Source organism: Tauraco erythrolophus, chromosome 1 (genome assembly GCF_009769465.1).
Source record: "Tauraco erythrolophus isolate bTauEry1 chromosome 1, bTauEry1.pri, whole genome shotgun sequence".
In the NCBI taxonomy this organism is placed as follows: Eukaryota; Metazoa; Chordata; class Aves; order Musophagiformes; family Musophagidae; genus Tauraco; species Tauraco erythrolophus.
Genome location: NC_141465.1, coordinates 88,807,428 through 88,824,711, shown reverse-complemented (window position 1 = coordinate 88,824,711; position 17,284 = coordinate 88,807,428). Strand labels below are relative to the sequence as shown.

Genomic DNA, 17,284 nt, shown 5'->3' with positions numbered 1-17,284 from the left:
TGTCACTGGTGGCTGTTGGCAAAGCCAGAGAACTGAGGAGTTTACTAGAACTGAATCAAAGAAAACCTATGGGCAGCTGGTGGTTTGGGCACCCTCTCCTGGCAGTTGGTGAGCCCTTCATGGCTGGCTCTGGCTTAGCTGGTAGGCAAAGCCATGCTGTTTGTAGAGCTCTTGGACCATGAGGTAGCTGGTACTGAGATAGGTGGCAGCAGGGTAAGAAAGGTCCAAGCAGCAAAGGTCCAAAGACAACATTCAGAGGCCTGGGCTGGCCAGTGAAAGAGCTATGTTGTTGCCAGCTGTGACAGGGCACCTTGGAGCTTTAGTAACTTGAAAATCCTTAAGGTATGTCTTCATTAGGTGGTTTCTCTGCCTTGCTTCTCACTTCACAAACAACAGATGAGTTTTTGAGAGGAGTATTTTAAATTATAAAGGTGAAGTTATTTTTATTTATGTACACTTTTAATAGTACCAGAAAAAGTCCAGGGGCCTGTACTGAGAAACTCAGAAAGGAGACTATTGAGGAAACTGCTTTGTAATTTTTTTTTTTTTTTTCCCAAAAGAGAAGGAGAAACTCTGTGAAGTTTCAGTCTTTCTGGTTGGAGAGTCACTGACTTACAGCAAAGATTGGAAGCAACCCTCACTATGACCGTGTGAAAAGAGTTCACAGATGCCCTTCCGTGAAAGCCAGGAGAATGATAGCAGGTCACAGCCCAGCTTCTACCGGGAGGTCTCACCACGTCAGGCTGAGGTTGTCCGGGAACATCTCTTCCTATTTCAGGGGACAGGCTACCTGCCTGGTGAAGCCTGCAGCAACATTGCAGCTGCGAGGTCTTGGTTGTAAGTGCTACAGCTTTTAGCACTGAAAGTCTCATCCGTGCTGATTTTCTGGCTGTATTCCAGAAGTTCTGAAGCAGTCACACAGCAGCTGTGCTCCTCCCTGATAAACCTGGCTTGCATCTGGCTAGAAAAAAAATGCAGAGGGGAAAATAATGGAAGCAGCTGGAAAAGAACGAAGTAACAGTAAAACAGACCAGATCCAGCTATGATGAAAGTACGTGAGCCTCGCAGGGCACGAGTAGCCCGCTCCAATTTAAAGAAAATACAAGCTGTGACAAAGATGGGGAGATTAGTGTGATGAGTCAGTGGCTGAAGGACCTGTTGTAGGCTGCTTGTGACAATCTTATTCTTCAGCAGACTGTGCTGAGAAAGACAGGAAAACAGAACTTGTTCTTTAACAATGTCAAATGAAGTTATTGTTTTTCAGCAATGGGTATCATCGTTAGGGAAACTTCCCTTTTTTATCTTCTTAATATGTCTATGCAGGAAGATTTTCTACGGGGGAGGGAGTGCTTACAGTGTTAGAATACAACGTTAAGGACTGATAAAATAAGTATGTGTTATCTGTCACAAACAAGGCCTTATAGAAAAGGAGCTGGAACTCACGCGTTTTTCAAAAAGTGTCTACAGTTAAAATGGTCCTTAAAACAGAGGACCTCAACTTAAGGCCTCATAGCCACAGAAAAATAAAAAGATAAAACTAAAGGTGAGTGGCAGCAGAGTAGAATGTGGCCTGCAACAGGCTGGTTACTTACTGCTCATGCTTCAAGAGCAACGAAACTAGTGAAGGGTTTAGAGAACTTGTCCTATGAGGAGCGGCTGAGGGACCTGGGACTGTTTAGTCTGGAGAAGAGGAGACTCAGGGGGGACCTTATCGCTCTCTACAATTGCCTGAAACGAAGTTGTAGGGAGATGGGGGTCGGTCTCTTCTCCCGCGTTATGAATGACAGGACGAGAGGAAATGGCCTCAAGTTGCGCCAGGGGAAATTTAGGTTAAATATCAGGAAGAATTTCTTTACAGAGAGGGTTGTGAAGTATTGGAACAGGCTGCCCAGGGAGGTGGTGGAGTCCCCATCCCTGAAGGTGTTTAACATGTGGATTTGGTGTTGAGGAACATGGTTTAGGGACCCTGACAGTGCAGGGTGAATGGTTGGACTCGATGATCCTGAGGGTCTCTTCCAACCAGATGATTCTATGATTCTATGGTTCAGTGAAAGCTGGGGACAACTGCTTTAAAAGGTTCCTCAAAACTCACGGGCTAAACACGATTTCTGTCTCTAGAGTGTAGAGCAATTCTTCCCAGACGAATGGCTCAGATGGTTTCTTTGTTTGTAAAAACCATCGTATCGCTCTGCTACGTTTATGTAAGATAACATAGTAAAAATTGCCATTTGCTGGAGCATCTCTGGTACAGGAATATTATGGCCTGGCTTTGGCTAAGATTTCCGTACAAACAGGCTGAATGTCCTGAGCTGCGTAAACGGCAGCGCAGACAAGAACTGAGTGTTTCCACGGTGGGAACCATGGATCACCAGCTGACAGGAGAACGGTAGTGCTGGAGGCGGGTAGCACTATCTCATTGAAAGGTTGACCTGGCAACATCCTGGTAGAAGAGCTTTTTGGTTTACTGGAATTTTCTCTGTGTTCTGTAGGTCTCCCTGCAGATTGTTTCAGCAGTCTCTGCCAGTGGGTGAGGAGTTAACATGATTGGCAAGCTAGGAGTGGTAAAAAATCCCAAATAAACATATCACTAAGAGTGGGCTGGCATTTGTATTAGGATTGGCCTTGGTACCAAGGCACCGAAGGAGGATACCTTATGTAGCACGTCAGATGGCTCTTGCACGGACACCCTAATGCTGGTTTTCAAATATGGCTCCAGGACCCCATTTCTAACTCTTGTATCCCAGCACTGGGGGCAAAACCCAAATGTTATTCACCAATTCTCTGCACGTATGAGAGTGCTGGAAGAACTGATCCAATGTCCTGTTGATAGGCTCCTATTCATGGGAAATGCAAATTCAGTCAGTAGTAAGGCGCTTGGGGCTTGCTAGAATGTAGGATTTGGCTGGTGGGAGGTATGTAGTTGTGCCCAGCCTTCATCAGGAGGGAAATAAAGATTTATGGACCCAGGCTGTACGACACCATACTGGGAGTATGGGAAAACCCAGAGGTGTAGAGGTAGAGATAACAGTCTTATGATTAAGAACGTCTTCAACTGGGATGTTGTTGCTCGAATCCTGTTTGCACTGGGGAAAATGGGGACAGAGATGGATGCAGATGCAATGTATCATCTTACGTACATTATGTCTACTACAGCTGCATCTACCCTGTAGCTGGGGTCATCCCGTTGGTGTTACTGCTCCTTGGCAGAGTCCACTGATACAACCTGCCTCTAGGCAAATGCTTTTAAAGAATTGTCGTTCAGGTTCACCAGTCAAGTTTCTGAGTTTTGTTGATAGGAATCTGCATTAGGACGGTGAATTACTGCTTGTGGACTATACCCTGCCCATTATACCGAACTGCCTGAATCTTCAAGTGTTTGGAGATGGTACAGGTCTAAGTGATGTGACAGTGCTGCACGTGGCCACAATGGAGTATGCATTCCCTGCGTGTGCCAGTGTGTTTAATGCCATCTTTCCCTCTTCGCATGGCTGCTCAGATGGAGTGGACGGCACAGGAGAGACCTAGGAACAGGGCTGAGTGGAGTGGAAGGCCTTTCCAGGGCAGCTGATTGAGCAGAAAGGATGAACTGTGCAGGAGAGGATGTACACAAACCCACATCATGCTGTCTCAGGAAAGGACTATTACCGAATTAACAGAAGGGGAGGTGGAGATACCAGCTGCTGAGCGCTAACTTGGGCCGAGGATGCTGAAATCACTGTGTCCATCTCCCTGGCAGGGAACTTCTTTCGTACTAAGGAGTGGTGCTCACTCATGCAAATAGCTACAGCACTAGAAGCCAAGCTACAAGCAAGGACAAGGGGCAATGGCTTTAAACTGAAGAAGGGGAGATTTCGATTAGATATAAGGAATAAATTTTTTACATTGAGGGTGGTGAGGCACTGGAACAGGTTGCCCAGAGAAGTTGTGGATGCCCCATCCCTGGAAGTGTTCAAGGCCAGGTTGGATGAGGCTTTGGGCAACCTGGTGTAGTGGAGGATTTCTCTGCCCATGGTAGGGAGGTTGGAACTAGATGATCTTTAGGGTCCCTTCCAACCCAAACTATTCTATGATTCTAAGTAGCTGCATGGAAGATTCATGCAAAAATGGAGCAGTTTGGTTAAAGAGCATAGCCCTGCTTGACCCGTGGCAGAGCAGTGTGCTTTCCTGTAGCCTCAGGTGGAGCAGTAATGGGCCACAAGGAGAGCTAGGGCTTCAGGGGCTACCTGCACCATTGCCATGCCTGCCAGGCGAGGATCTTGCAGGCTGGTTTGCTCCTCTGCCACGTGTAATGGAGGAAGCCTGCAGGCACAGCCCTGCGTTGGTGACTTCACTGTTGTCAGAATAAACTGTAGCTGTAAAGAACTGACTCATGAATGCTACATTTGTCACTCTGGTACTGTCTACCTTGTAGAGCCTTGTTTATTGTCCAGGTTGACTCATAGATAGCTGGTGTGCTCTGTGCAGAAGAAAAAGTGCAAGTAGTGACCGATGGAAATGGCGCTTTGTGTATACCAGCTGTTACACCAATATCCAGGGAGGATAGCACAAATGGTAATCCCAGTGGGCTGTGGAAAGGAGTGGGAGTGTAGAAGTAATGTCATGGTGGTGACAGCAAATGGCACGGTGCGTACTGCTCAGCAGCTACCCCAAGGCAGTAGTGCCTCAAGTGCCGTTTAAGGTTTCAGCGGCCAAACCCCCTGTTGAGTACAACACGGGAAGAAGCTGTTACATCCAAAGTGACCGAATTTCAACGAGCAGCAGGCAGCCTACATAAAATCTCGTGGCAAGAGCACAGAGCATCATCTCAGGTGCCTCCTCAATCCCAACAGACTGTGGAGGTGGCCATTACCTGAGAAAACTCACCGGTCAGCTGGCAGGGGACATCTCTGGGCGAATATCAATGACTCGTGATGCCTCGTTACACCTGATCACTGTGCTATTGATTGGAATCGGTTGGTTGTTCTGTATTTGGTTGCACCTACGTAGGTGTACCCAGTGAAGATCTCACCACCTGGAATGCTTTGTAGCGCAAGCTGGTCACTGCTAGACCCCAGCAGTGAGAGCAGGGGTGTGACAGCACAGCCTTTCCCGTGTGCCTTGGACTGAGGGACACAGGGCATCTGCAGGACAACTACAGCGCTCTGTCACCTGCAACTCTGGCATGGGTTAAGGAGGAGGCTGCGGCGAAAAACCTACAAAGTTCGAGTTATCTCCTGAATGACTGGGTGGTCCTGAAGCTCTCCCTAGCAAGCTTCTGCTTTGGTGAAACAGTGAACTAGAAAAATGTTTCGTAAGGACCAAGATTATCAGGTCCTGATGGTGACTGGTTAATTGTCTGCACCTTATTAACTTTTACTGTTCCCTTGGTGCTCAGTGGGCGGATACACCCGTGAAAGTTTAAGCTATTTGTAAACGAGTGATGATTGATCCGAGTGGGAGTATCGTGGCCTCGCCTCAGCCGGGAGCTGAGCCCCACGTGAGTTAGCCACGTGCAGTGAGCTGGGGCGAGCAGGGCGGTGCGAACGGGAACGGAGCGCTTCCATTGTGTGGGCCGTGCATCCACGGCTGACGGAACAGAAAGCACGTGAGACGGCTGGAAAGGCGTCCACAGATCTTATTGTGGGCTGATCTGATTAGCGGCTGTGCTGGCATCTGGCTGTGACGAGGGGCAGAGGTCGGTGCGGAGGGAGATGCGGTGACGTGAACGTCTGACGCAGCGTAGGAGCGCGGTGTCCGCGGTGCGGCCGCTGCGCGGGGGAGTTAAGCTCTCCCTGAGACACTGGTGCTCACGCTCAGCTCTGCCGTCTCCCTGGCATGGTAACTGGGGACGGTCGATCCTGTGCGAGAGAAACATTTCCCCTGACATCGCCTGTCCCTCTCGCAGGCCGCTTGACGAACTGAATGTAGCAGTGTCATGTCCTTTCCCCACTGTAACCTCAGTTTCCTAAATTAATTCTCATATCAATCTAAAATGAAAGATGGAAAAATCAGAAAAGAGAATTAATTTGTAACTGCAGTGCTGTACTCAGAATTTTTGCTAAGGAGGATAGTGGGTCAGACAGCTCAGATTTGCCTGCTCTCTGTAACTCTTTTTTCCAGAATTTAAGACCCTCAGGAACCGATGCAAAAAAGACATAAACCACTTCATATTATGTACATTAGTCTTCCACTGTAGTTAATTTGTCTTTCCTCAATATCCTTTTTGGGCAAAAGTTTTCTTTTTGTATTTTCTTTTAATGATTCCTCATCAAGTCACTTTACAATTAGATTTCCTAAACCAAATGCCCTCCGAATTAAGTTTCTATTACAGACACCTAATCCATGACCTCCGAACATGGAAGTGCTGAAATCCTTGGCGTCAATGCAGCTGTACCTTTCATATCCTGGTTGACACCTGTATTCTGAACACTTAAAATAAGGTTCCTCTTTGTGTACCTACACAGAAAAAAAAAAAAAAATCTCCCTTTTGGTAACATAACAGCTTTAAAACACTACACTGGATTCGGCCACTCCAGTTTCTGCTGCGTCTCTCCTTGGCTGTGTGTGCAGCCAGGGAAGAGCAGCAGTGCCCAGCCGCTCCTCTTGCTGCCCTTCCACGTGGCAGCTCTGCTCCTGTGCGCTGGGGTGTGGGAAGAGGCTCCTAAAATGGAGAAACAGTAGCCAGAAGCAATGGAAGGAGGAAAAAGGGCTTGTCTGTGTGGATTAGGACAGAAATCAGCACCTGAGAGTCCTGGTGAAGAGCAGGGGGGCAGTGACATGAGGCTTTGAGTGCAGGTGAGTGAGGAGGGGACTGGGTGGTGAAGGAGAGATGTCTCTGAAGAGTAGATAGGGAGATCCTTAATAAATACACTGGGGCCTGCTTCTGTCCAGCTTCTGTCCTGTGTACACCCTGTTGTACTCTAATCACTGGTTTCATACCGCTGATAGAGTCCAAATTTACTGCAGTACCTCCTAAGTAATCGCTACGCTCATTCTTGTTTCTTGTATAATGAGTAGAAGAGTCCTTAGAACATCATTCTGTGTCTTGTATTCTACATCTGCCACGCTGAAGTGACTCAGGGCGTGTCCAATAGGAGCTCATGGGTTGTGGATATAGGATCGTCAAGTATCGAGTAAGGAACTTACATTTTCAAATAAAGACACTTAAGTCTTTTTACAGTCCATAGTAGGTCTCCAGGAAATATCTGGCAATATTAAAACATGAACTGTCAAACCTCAGGCCACAATGCCTACCATATTTTTTGTGTTACACCCATCAGAAGGTGTTGAGTGCTAGGCCAGTGGAAGGGCCAAAGATCTGTTTACAAAACTCCCTGTTAACTAACATGGAGCCATGAATCTGGAATAACACTTCAAAACTTGACCTTTCACTCTTCATATCTTGACATCTCAAAAAAAACCCCAACCTGCCTTGGTGCTGAAGGTTGTGGTGTGATGGGTCCCAAGCATTGCTTGTACTTCAGACTGCAGAGAAGGTTGTGATGACTTCTTTAAAAATGCGCATTGTAGGCATCTACATCTGAGCTATTCAGGTGGCTTGTGTTTTATACTGAGATGAAATGAACCACATCCCAGAAGTCAGAATCACAGAATAGGTTGGAAGAGACCTTGAAGATCATTGAGTCCAACCATTAACCTAACACTGCCAGGTCCACCGCCACTAAATCATGTCCCTAATCACCACATCTACATGTGTTTTAAATACCTCCAGGGATGATGACTCAATCGCTTCCCTGGGCAGCTTGTTCTAATGCTTGACAACCCTTTTGGTGAAGAAATTTTTCCTAATATCCAATCTAAACCTCCTCTGGCGCAACTTGAGGCAGTTTCGTCTCATCCTGTCACTTGTTACTTGGGAGAAGAGACCAACACTCACCTCGCCACAACCTCCCAACGTCCTTTCAGGTAGTTGTGGAGAGCACAACTCCTCCCTCAGCCTCCTTTTCTCCAGGGTAAACAACCCCAGTTCCTCAGCCACTCCCCATAAGACTTGTGCTCCAGACCCTTCACCAGCTTCATAGCCCTTCTTTGGAGACACTTCGGCACCTCAATGTCTTTCTTGTAGTGAGGAGACCAAAACTGCACACGAGATTCAAGGTGTGGCCTCACCAGTGCCCAGTATAGGGGGGCAATCACTTCCCTAATCCTGCTGGCCACACCGTTTCTGATAGAAGCCAGGGTGCTATTTTTTGTGGAACGAAGCGCCTTATCATTGCAGGTACGGGACCGACCTTTCTCTTGCCTGCTTGTTATTCTTTATGTCCGTTGCAAACTAAATTTTACCTTGTACCTTTCCCCCCTGCTATTCATCTGTAGTACTTTGACTTGTTTTCCTTTTTTTCCCCCCTTTTTAAATAGATAATTCCTAACTTGGCCAAGCTGATTGCTTAATAGGAGTCACATCCTTTGTTTGCACTAGGATAGCTGCAGGCTGTGACATTAGTAGAGTTAGTTGTTCTAAAGAAAACATCAGCTCCCCTTAAGTTTTTTTTTCTTTACGCTTGATTCCCACAGGATCTTACCTAAGACTTCTGAACATAATTTCTTTATCTTGTGTTCTCTCTCCTTTCCTCCCAGAATCATGAACGTTGTCACTTCATGCTTTTCATCTAAACTGCCTTTCACTCAGAATCGCATCTAGTAAAGCTGCCTTTTAGTTGCTTTCTCTACTTCATATACCATATTATTTCAAATATATTCCAAGAACTCACCAAGCAGCCTATCTCCTGATGTATATCTTTCCAGATAGATACTGACTAGTTGAAATTCTTCACTACCACAGACTCAGTTGTTTGGATGACTGTTAGTAGTTAAAAAAAAAAAAAAGACGTGGCATATTTCTTTGCAAGTCTAGCATAAGCCCTACGTTTGACAAACCTTGTCTGTATGCCTGCAACCTCTCGCACTCCCTGGGCATTGCTGAGCACACTACACCCTCTCTCTTAGGTCAGTGAGGGTCACATGAATTCTTTCATTAAATGTCCGTTATACCAATAATATAAACCACATTTAATTGTAGACTTAAGAGTTCCAGCTTCTGTTTACTGATACTTCTTGCCCTGATATTCACACACCTGAGACTGACTCACAATACGCTGCTACGGTGAATAAGTTAAATTGTACTTCAGAGGTGTGTGTTTTTCCCCAGCTGTTCTGAAGTGCAGACACACACATACATTACAAACGTCTGCAGTGTGGTGAGATAGGTCCCATGGTTCCAGTCTGATGAAGGTCTTCTGACATATCTGGATGCCATCTGCCAATATCTTGACTGTGAGAGCAGCTATTCACGTCCACCAGTAAAGCACATTTAATCAACTTCAAGACAGAAATACTAGAAAAGAAGTTATCTGTCATAGTTTGATGTGGAGGGGGGGGTGGTTCTGGTGGCAGGAGAGGGATTTTGCTCCCTGCGACCTCCCCTGGTTTTGGAACCGGGTTAGGCTTAGTTCTGGCCACCAGATCAGACTGCCATCCCCCTCAGGGTTGAGCCAATAGGGCACCTCTGCGAATTGCCCTATTTAAGTCAGGACAAAGGAACCGGAAAAGGTGCTTCGCCCAGGATCGAGCAGAGAAGGGAGGAGGGCACTGCCCCCGCTCCCTGGCTCCCGGCCGGGCAGCTGCCTGCGTCGGGCTGGCGCCGCCCACGGAGAATGGCGGCGGCAGAGCCAGCTGGGGAACTCGGGGGCACCCCACTCCCGGGGTGCCCACTGGGCTGAGTTCACCTGGAGAGGACTGAGATCTGAGAGGAACAGCCGCATCGACAGCAGGTCAGTGAGGATGGAGCGGGAGGAGGTGTGCCAGAGCCGAGTTTGCCCTGCGGCTGATGGTGAGATGGCAGGCGGCCCCCCTGCAACCAGGACGGCCTCGGTGGAGCAGAGACCCACTCGCAGCCCGTGGGGAGAAGATGCCTGAGCCTGAGGACGGTCGTGTTGGGGTGCACGACAAGGCAGAGAGGCATCTGGAGTCTGCGTGACGACCCACGCCGGAGCGAGTGGCTACAGCTCCCTAAGTACCCGAGACTGTGGTAAAGCCCACACCGGAGCAATCTGTGGGGAAGGATTGTTTCCAGTGGGCTGGACTCACGCTGGAGAAGTTTGTGGATTTTTCCTCGTGGGTAGGGGATCCATTGGAGCAGGGGAAAAGGGTGTAAGGACTCCTTCTCCTTTAAGAAAGAAGCAGCAGTAACAGCACGGAATGAACTGACCTGCACTCCCCCAGTCCCTGCCCCTGTGCTGCTGGGGGGAGGAGGTAGAGCCGGGAGGAAAAGGAAAGGGGGGAGGGAAGGTGTCAGTTTTAAGATCTGGTTTTGTTTCTTTCTGTCCTCTCAAGTAATCGGTTTTTGTTTCCCTTTGTCCTTCTAAGTAATCATTAATAAACTGTTTTGCTTTGAGAAAGCCCTGCCTGTTTTGCCCGGGACCATGGTTGGTGGGTGCTCCCTCTGTTCTTGTCTCAACCCTCAGTCCCTTTGTTTTGTTTTTTTTTTTCCCCTCTCCTCTCTACTTTACTGGAGAAGGAGAGACTGTGTGAGTTTTAGTTGCTGGATCAGCCTAAAACCACGACATTATCATAGAATATCTTATTTGGAAGGGACCCAGTAAGGATCACTGAAATCTGAAGAGAGAATCTGATAGGGAAAAAATCCTTACTTGAAGTTCTCTTTTGCTTTCACTATGGAGGAGCAGAGGACTTGGCTCTCTATTAAATGGGATTCATGGCAAAAGACTATTTTTCTTAAAGGTGGGGATGATATATGACTGAAGATTCTTAATAACTGATAAAAATAATTTACCATGAAGTCTTCTGTTGTGTTTTAAAACATTGTCAGAAACTGAAATGGAAATACAATACTTCCCATGAGTGCTAGTACGTTTATCCAGCTTTTCTTTAAAACAAGGTTTGAGCTGTATTTTTCACGTCTTAAGTACTTCCATAACCACCAGTTTGCTCATAAACTCTCCTACTTTTTAAGAGAACTTGCTGAAATAATTACAAGACACCTCCCCCATTTTAAAGAATATTTCTGAAGAAGGAGGCTCACACATTCGATTAGACTTTCACTGTATAAAAATGTACAGTGGCTTTATTGACATGTACATTCCATTATGTTTACAGCTGCAAGATATGAGGCACACTCAGTATTGCACTTCATTAAAATTTCAGGCTCAAACATAACCCAGAAGTTTAAATGAAACTGCTGTTGTAATTTAATATTCTTATACAGGACAAACATTGATACCTTTATATACAGCATGATACTTGTTACATTTATGCCTTCCTAACACTTTTTTTTTTTTTTATAACAGTCTAGGAAATAAACCAGAATATTCCTCTTTCCCATCCCCACTTGTGATGCGTTACAATTGTACAAGATTACAAAAAGTCAGTATACAATAATCAATATTTTTTTCTATCTCCTGAAAGCCAGCATCATTCATAGTCCACAGACACACAGATCCTTTAATAGCAATTATTTATTTGTAAATGTCCAATGTTTCCTAGCCGATGACTGTAATGGCCACATGCAAACACCTCACAAGTTTTGATGTCTCAGTTCAAAAAATGTCAATATCTCACAGCAAGAATTATGTACATGGTATTTGGCATCCTTCTTGCACTGTAAATTGTTCCTTTTACCTGGGTTATGAAATGGTCCCGTCCTCATCCCAGCTGGACTTCATTTTCAGGACACTTAAGGGATGAGGGCACCTGTTTTGCTCTGGTAAAAAAACCCGCTAGTCTAAAAAGTGTGAGCATTTCTGCAAACCCCACAACCCAGAGCAAATTCTTCTCCAGTGGGTGGATGGACAACATGAAGTGGACATTCTGTTCCTTCAAGTTGTTTACCTTTGGGACCTACAGTGAATTTAAAGGTGAGGGGAAAAAAAAAAAAAAAGATTAATGCTTTTAATTTACATTTACTTGATGTAAATAAACATATATTACATTTCCTCAAAAAACATGATAAATGAATGTAATATATATGAATTTATAAGGAATATATGAGCATATAGAATATGAATTTATAAGGAATCAAACCCAAAGTCTTAAGAAACAGCAGACAGAAAGGTGCTCTCACATAAATTCAAGCATGAAGTCTAAAAGCTTAATAGTCCAGAGGAAAAGAGTCAATTAGATCTGACAAAAACATAATCAAAAACTGTTATGTCATTTAAACAGTTATGTCAAACATTGAACTGGTATTTGAAGGAAAAAACCAAATGATCAAACTGCCATGTAATTTAAAATAAATGAAATAAAAAAAGGTAAAAAGCTTATAGGGAGGATCACTAAAATAAGTTTCATTTCGTAATACTATGGAAGAAATTCACACAATCTAAAAGCAAAATCAATAAACATGAACAAGAGTTACACTCTACAGTAAACACTAATTGTAGAGTTATACCAGAAATTGTAATTTTTTTGTTTACTTCTTTTGTGTAAGTATCTTAAACAAAAAGATACCACTTTTTTTGCAACAGCAAGGTAAGTAATTACTGAGATCAAATCAATAGCACATGAAGCCAGAAATTAAGGCATTGGGGCAACAGTTTGCGCATGACAGGTCCCTGAGTACTGATATATTGTTTAATAGCAGGGTGTTAATTCTTTCAATACAATTTTAACACATCATTATACATTCAGAGTCTGAATTGGCACAGGTAAATTGACATGTCTTTCTGTATCCAAGTATCTCATGTTCAAAGGATCAGTGTGATGACATTGCCCGTATTATTGCCAGAAAAGCAAAAAAGTGAAAGTATGCATAAAACAAAGCCATTCTAATATTTTTCCAAGATACTGGATCTAAAATTTAGAGTCATAGAATGGTTAGGGTTGGAAGGGACCTCAAAGATCATCTAGTTCCAACCCCCTGCCATGGGCAGAGAAATCCTCCACTACATCAGGTTGCTCAAAGCCTCATCCAACCTGGCCTTGAACACTTCCAGGGATGGGGCATCTACAGCTTCTCTGGGCAACCTGTCCCACTGCCTCACCACCCTCTGAGTGAAAAATTTTGTCCTTATTTGTATGACTGACCCTGTGGTTTTCCTAAAAATCATCAGCAAGAAAAGAATATCAATTAGAACTGATCACTAATCTCAGAATTCAGTACGGTACATTTGCTTTATAAAAATACTACCTGCAGGACAGTGTGGGAGTTCTTCTTTAGGGATGCTTGTCATTCTTTGGAAATCATCATGGCAAGCGTTGCAAAAATGCGTTGTCCCAAAGCAGAAAAAAACAGCAACTGAACAGCAGTAGCGGCATTTGTACTCCAAGAAATCTGTACCGTGTTTGGGACACATCTAAACAGAAAGAAACCAACGCCGATAAGCAAAAGGAGCCGTGCTGTACCAACCCAAACAACACGTTTCCACATGCTCTACTATATATTAACATTATACAACACATAGAATTACAAATGACTTTGAGTTACTGTACAGCTCAAGAATTTGGAGCTTCAGAATGAAATAAAACCAGGAATACACGTTCTTTGCTTACCTGAGCCCTTGAAACATCAGAGCATGCACCACAAATAAGCTCTCTCGGATCATAGTCATCTCCTTGTCCAGCCTCAGCATCACAACGAGCTTCACCACCAAAATATGCCTGAATTTTATATAGAAACGATTGGACATTAAACCAGAGACAAGTATTATTTTAACAAGATCAATTTTTAAGAGGAAAACGGTGAGTAACAGCCATTACAGTAGTCTCCACTCTGACTCTAGATACAGGTTTTTGAGGCACTAAGACAACATCTCTCAATCTCAGGATAAACAAGACCAAAAATTGTGCAGTATTTGGATGCTCTGTGAACTGTATGTCAGAAAGACAGGACTGAGGCTGAAGGCAGCAGAGAAACATTCTACCAGGAGGAATTTTTACTAGCCAAAAGGAGTTATCAGTTTTTATGCTCAGGTGGGATCCCTTATTACTAGAATTTTGCTGTTTTCTACAAATTCATTCTATTTTCTTATCTTATTCTACCAGGACACACTGGGGACAAAAATGCACCAAGTAAGATGGCCAACTCTGATGAATTTCTTCAGATACTGAAGTGTTTTCACATGGAGTAGAGAGATGAGGCGAAGAGTAACTTCCTCCCTTCCTTTGTTACCATCTTATTAACTACTTGGACAACGCACAAAATTCTTGCTCTCTGCAATTCTCACTGTTTTGCAGTGAATGTAAAAGGGAAAGTGGTCTCAAGGCAACTATGAGGAAGGAAAAATTTAAGCAGCCCACCTTCCCCAAACTCTGCAGACTAAAACAAAAGGGAAAGTCCTAAGGAATGTATGCCAGGGAATTAGGTAGTAGTTTGTGGTGAAAAGGTGCTGGAGGAAGGGAACAAGTTAGAAATTAGATAGCTAGATGTTGCTTTCAGATGTATGGACACAGTACGAAAGGGAATAACGAGATATAATGGAAAGAAAAAGAGGGAAATAAAGACACTGAACTAAATGAGCATTAAGAACTAGTAAGAAAGCACCACGAAAAACAGGGACAGGAATGAAAACTGGAGAAAGATAATAAAAAGCATTTTTGTAAGGGAGGCAAAAAAAGGCACTAGACAAGTTGCTAAAGGATGAGGAATGAAAGTTGATTAATTGTGGGAGACAGGAACAAAAGTGAACTGAGTAACTGTGTAGTAATGAGCTAGAGGGATTAACTACTGTTTTTCTCTAGCATATGGAAGGGAAATCATTCCTTTCTCATCTAATTTCCAATTTGCACACTTAACAAAATATGTGCATTGAACATAAAAATTATTGGAGTTTCCCTTGAAAATTATCATGAAATTGCCTTATTCCATTCACCCCTAAGGGAAAAGGAGAAAGATGTGATCAAGATGGGCTTGAATCTAACTTAGCTTGAGCTAAAACCAGGTTCAGATAAAAGAAGCAATGGGAGGGTGTTCAGGGGTTCAAAATTTCTCTAACCAGAGATAAAGAATGTTTGTCTTTTCTCTGCTGGTGGGAGAATCAGAGGCTATTTGTACATGATTTTTGTCTTCTGGATAAATCTCATATTCTCTACCTGAAGAAAACTGTACATATATGACCACACGTTTCCTCTTTCTTCTTTTTCATTCTTCTAACACATCTCGCCATCATCTCCACAGCTGCTGCACTTCAAAGGCTTTCAAGATGCTAAGATCTGAACTTAGGCATAATTAAGGATGGCAGAGTTTCCTTATCCCATCCTGAACAACTCCACTATTGTGAATCAAAATTAGAGAAGACTCTTCCCACCTTTTGGGACTACCACTGGGGAAAACCACACCAACAGCCTTGCAGTAGTGGTGATTTTTCTGCCCCAAAGACAGTTTATTGCAGTTTCAATCAACTCTAACTTGGGTAAAAGTAATATTTAGGTGGAATCTTAGTGAGGAACTTCCCATTTCCAAGAGTCAGAATGAAACCTATGGTAATACTATTTTAATGTTCACGTAAAGTGTGAGTTGGAAGTGGGACAAAGGGATGGTTGGTGTTCTAACACAGCATCATCTGCACATTCTTCTAAGAAGGCGAGCACCTCAATGTGCTTTTGGTTTCTGACCTGCACTGTATATACTTTTGAGCTTTACAAGATCAGACACTGTACATCTAGTTTGCTCAACACTTGTTTTTTAATTATGATTTACAATTTCTTTTCCTGCTTTCCTACTCCATACAGAATATATTAAATACATGTTCCATTCTTTAAGAAACTACTTTTGAAACAATAGCATACATTTAATTTGAGAAAGTACTAATTGTCATACCTTTTTGCACTTGTAGCAAACATAATAAGCATATCTGTTCATAGCAAAGCCAGCTGGGTCATTATAAAATCTAACACCTGGTGTTGTGATGGCCTCACTCTTGTGCAACCCTTCATACTCCAATCTCATTAGCGCTTTTCTCCTTACATCTTCATAGAGTTCTTTGATTGGATCAAGCAAATCCTTTAATACTGTATGATTGATTTTGTTCTGAAATAAAAAACTGATTAAAATATCTTGTATCTTTATTCCAACAGCTGTGATAATTTGTATTGTGGTCATACACAAATAGCGTAATGGAAGTCATAAAATCCTAAGAGCTCAGATTGAAACATCTTAGGATGTTTCAAAAAATAGCTGATATAGCATATACTTTATTTGCTGCAAAAATAGTAACCAGGGATGCTTTTTATATGGCCTTTTGTTATATGAAATCATCAACCCTTACAACAGACTGTAAACAACCACAGAGGGATGGTAAAGGGTACAAGAAATATTCACCACAGCACAGGAATATTCTGATTGTATCTTTTTCTCTAATTTTGGTCCTTTTTGACTTACTGCTTAGCAATTAAGAATAATGAGTGACAGTCCTCTATGCCAGGTCTTTATCATTTCATAGTCACAAGCTATTGGCACAAATTACCAAAATACAGCATGAAGGAAGAAACACAGCATGCAGAAATGGCTGACCATTCACAAATTTCATATTCCTAAGGTTTTAAGGTGCCCTCCTTCCCAGCAGCCATCATATGCTTTTGTTTACAACAATTCTGATTTTGTAGAGTACAAGAGGAATTATCACTAATTTAAGCTGAACTAAGTGCATCTATTCTTCAGCTCTGTCCTCATACTGAAAAATAAAGTAGCTTTAAAAGGGGTTAGTAAAATAGGGAAGCCAAGTTTCCTGCTTCAGATAATGTGCATTAAGATTACTTCTTCCCTCCCCAAGCTGTCCCCAAATATTGGGAATTTAGAAGCTGATGGTGCTAACAAAAAAACAGCATTAAGGTAATGTCTGCATTATGTTTTCTTTTTATGAGGACCCTTACTTCAGGGAACAGCAGGGGAAGATAAAAAGATGCATCAACGAAATCTTTTCTTTAGTGACACGAGAAATTAAGGGAACAAGTGATGTATACCTAATCTATATTGTAACATATAATTAAAAAAAAGATAAAAAAGAGAAAAACAAAGACAGTATTAGGTAACTTGTTTGACCTAGGCAGTAAACAACATAGCTCATTTACCTTGCAAATAGGACAGGACATAAACCCAAAAGTTATCCTGGGCCCAAGCCATCTGTTTTCTAGTACTCGTTGACAGCATTGCAAATGGAAAACGTGGCTGCAGTCCAGCTTTAGAAAACAACACACGTAAGTGAACACCAAAGTTATATTAACCACTAAAAGAGAAGTAGTTATTTGCTTTTAAGTGACAAGATACATCAATTTGAAAATCAATTTACTTAAAATCCTAGAAGATCCCTGCTTTCTTCTTAAAAAAGAGAAA

General features: G+C 43.2%; 1 protein-coding gene across 1 annotated transcript in view; it reads right to left on the bottom strand.

The window, feature by feature from the left end:
* Positions 1–11,049: 11,049 nt before the first annotated feature.
* Positions 11,050–17,284, bottom strand: part of MYCBP2 (MYC binding protein 2) — a 213,475-nt gene continuing 207,240 nt past the window's right edge. The window contains exons 82-86 of the mRNA XM_086620176.1: positions 17,023–17,130; positions 15,773–15,982; positions 13,507–13,614; positions 13,145–13,310; positions 11,050–11,856 (exon numbers count right to left, since the gene is read on the bottom strand). Coding sequence (XP_086476302.1) covers positions 11,741–11,856; positions 13,145–13,310; positions 13,507–13,614; positions 15,773–15,982; positions 17,023–17,130 — 708 coding nt within the window. The 3' untranslated portion in view covers positions 11,050–11,740. The remainder of the gene's footprint in view (positions 11,857–13,144; positions 13,311–13,506; positions 13,615–15,772; positions 15,983–17,022; positions 17,131–17,284) is intronic.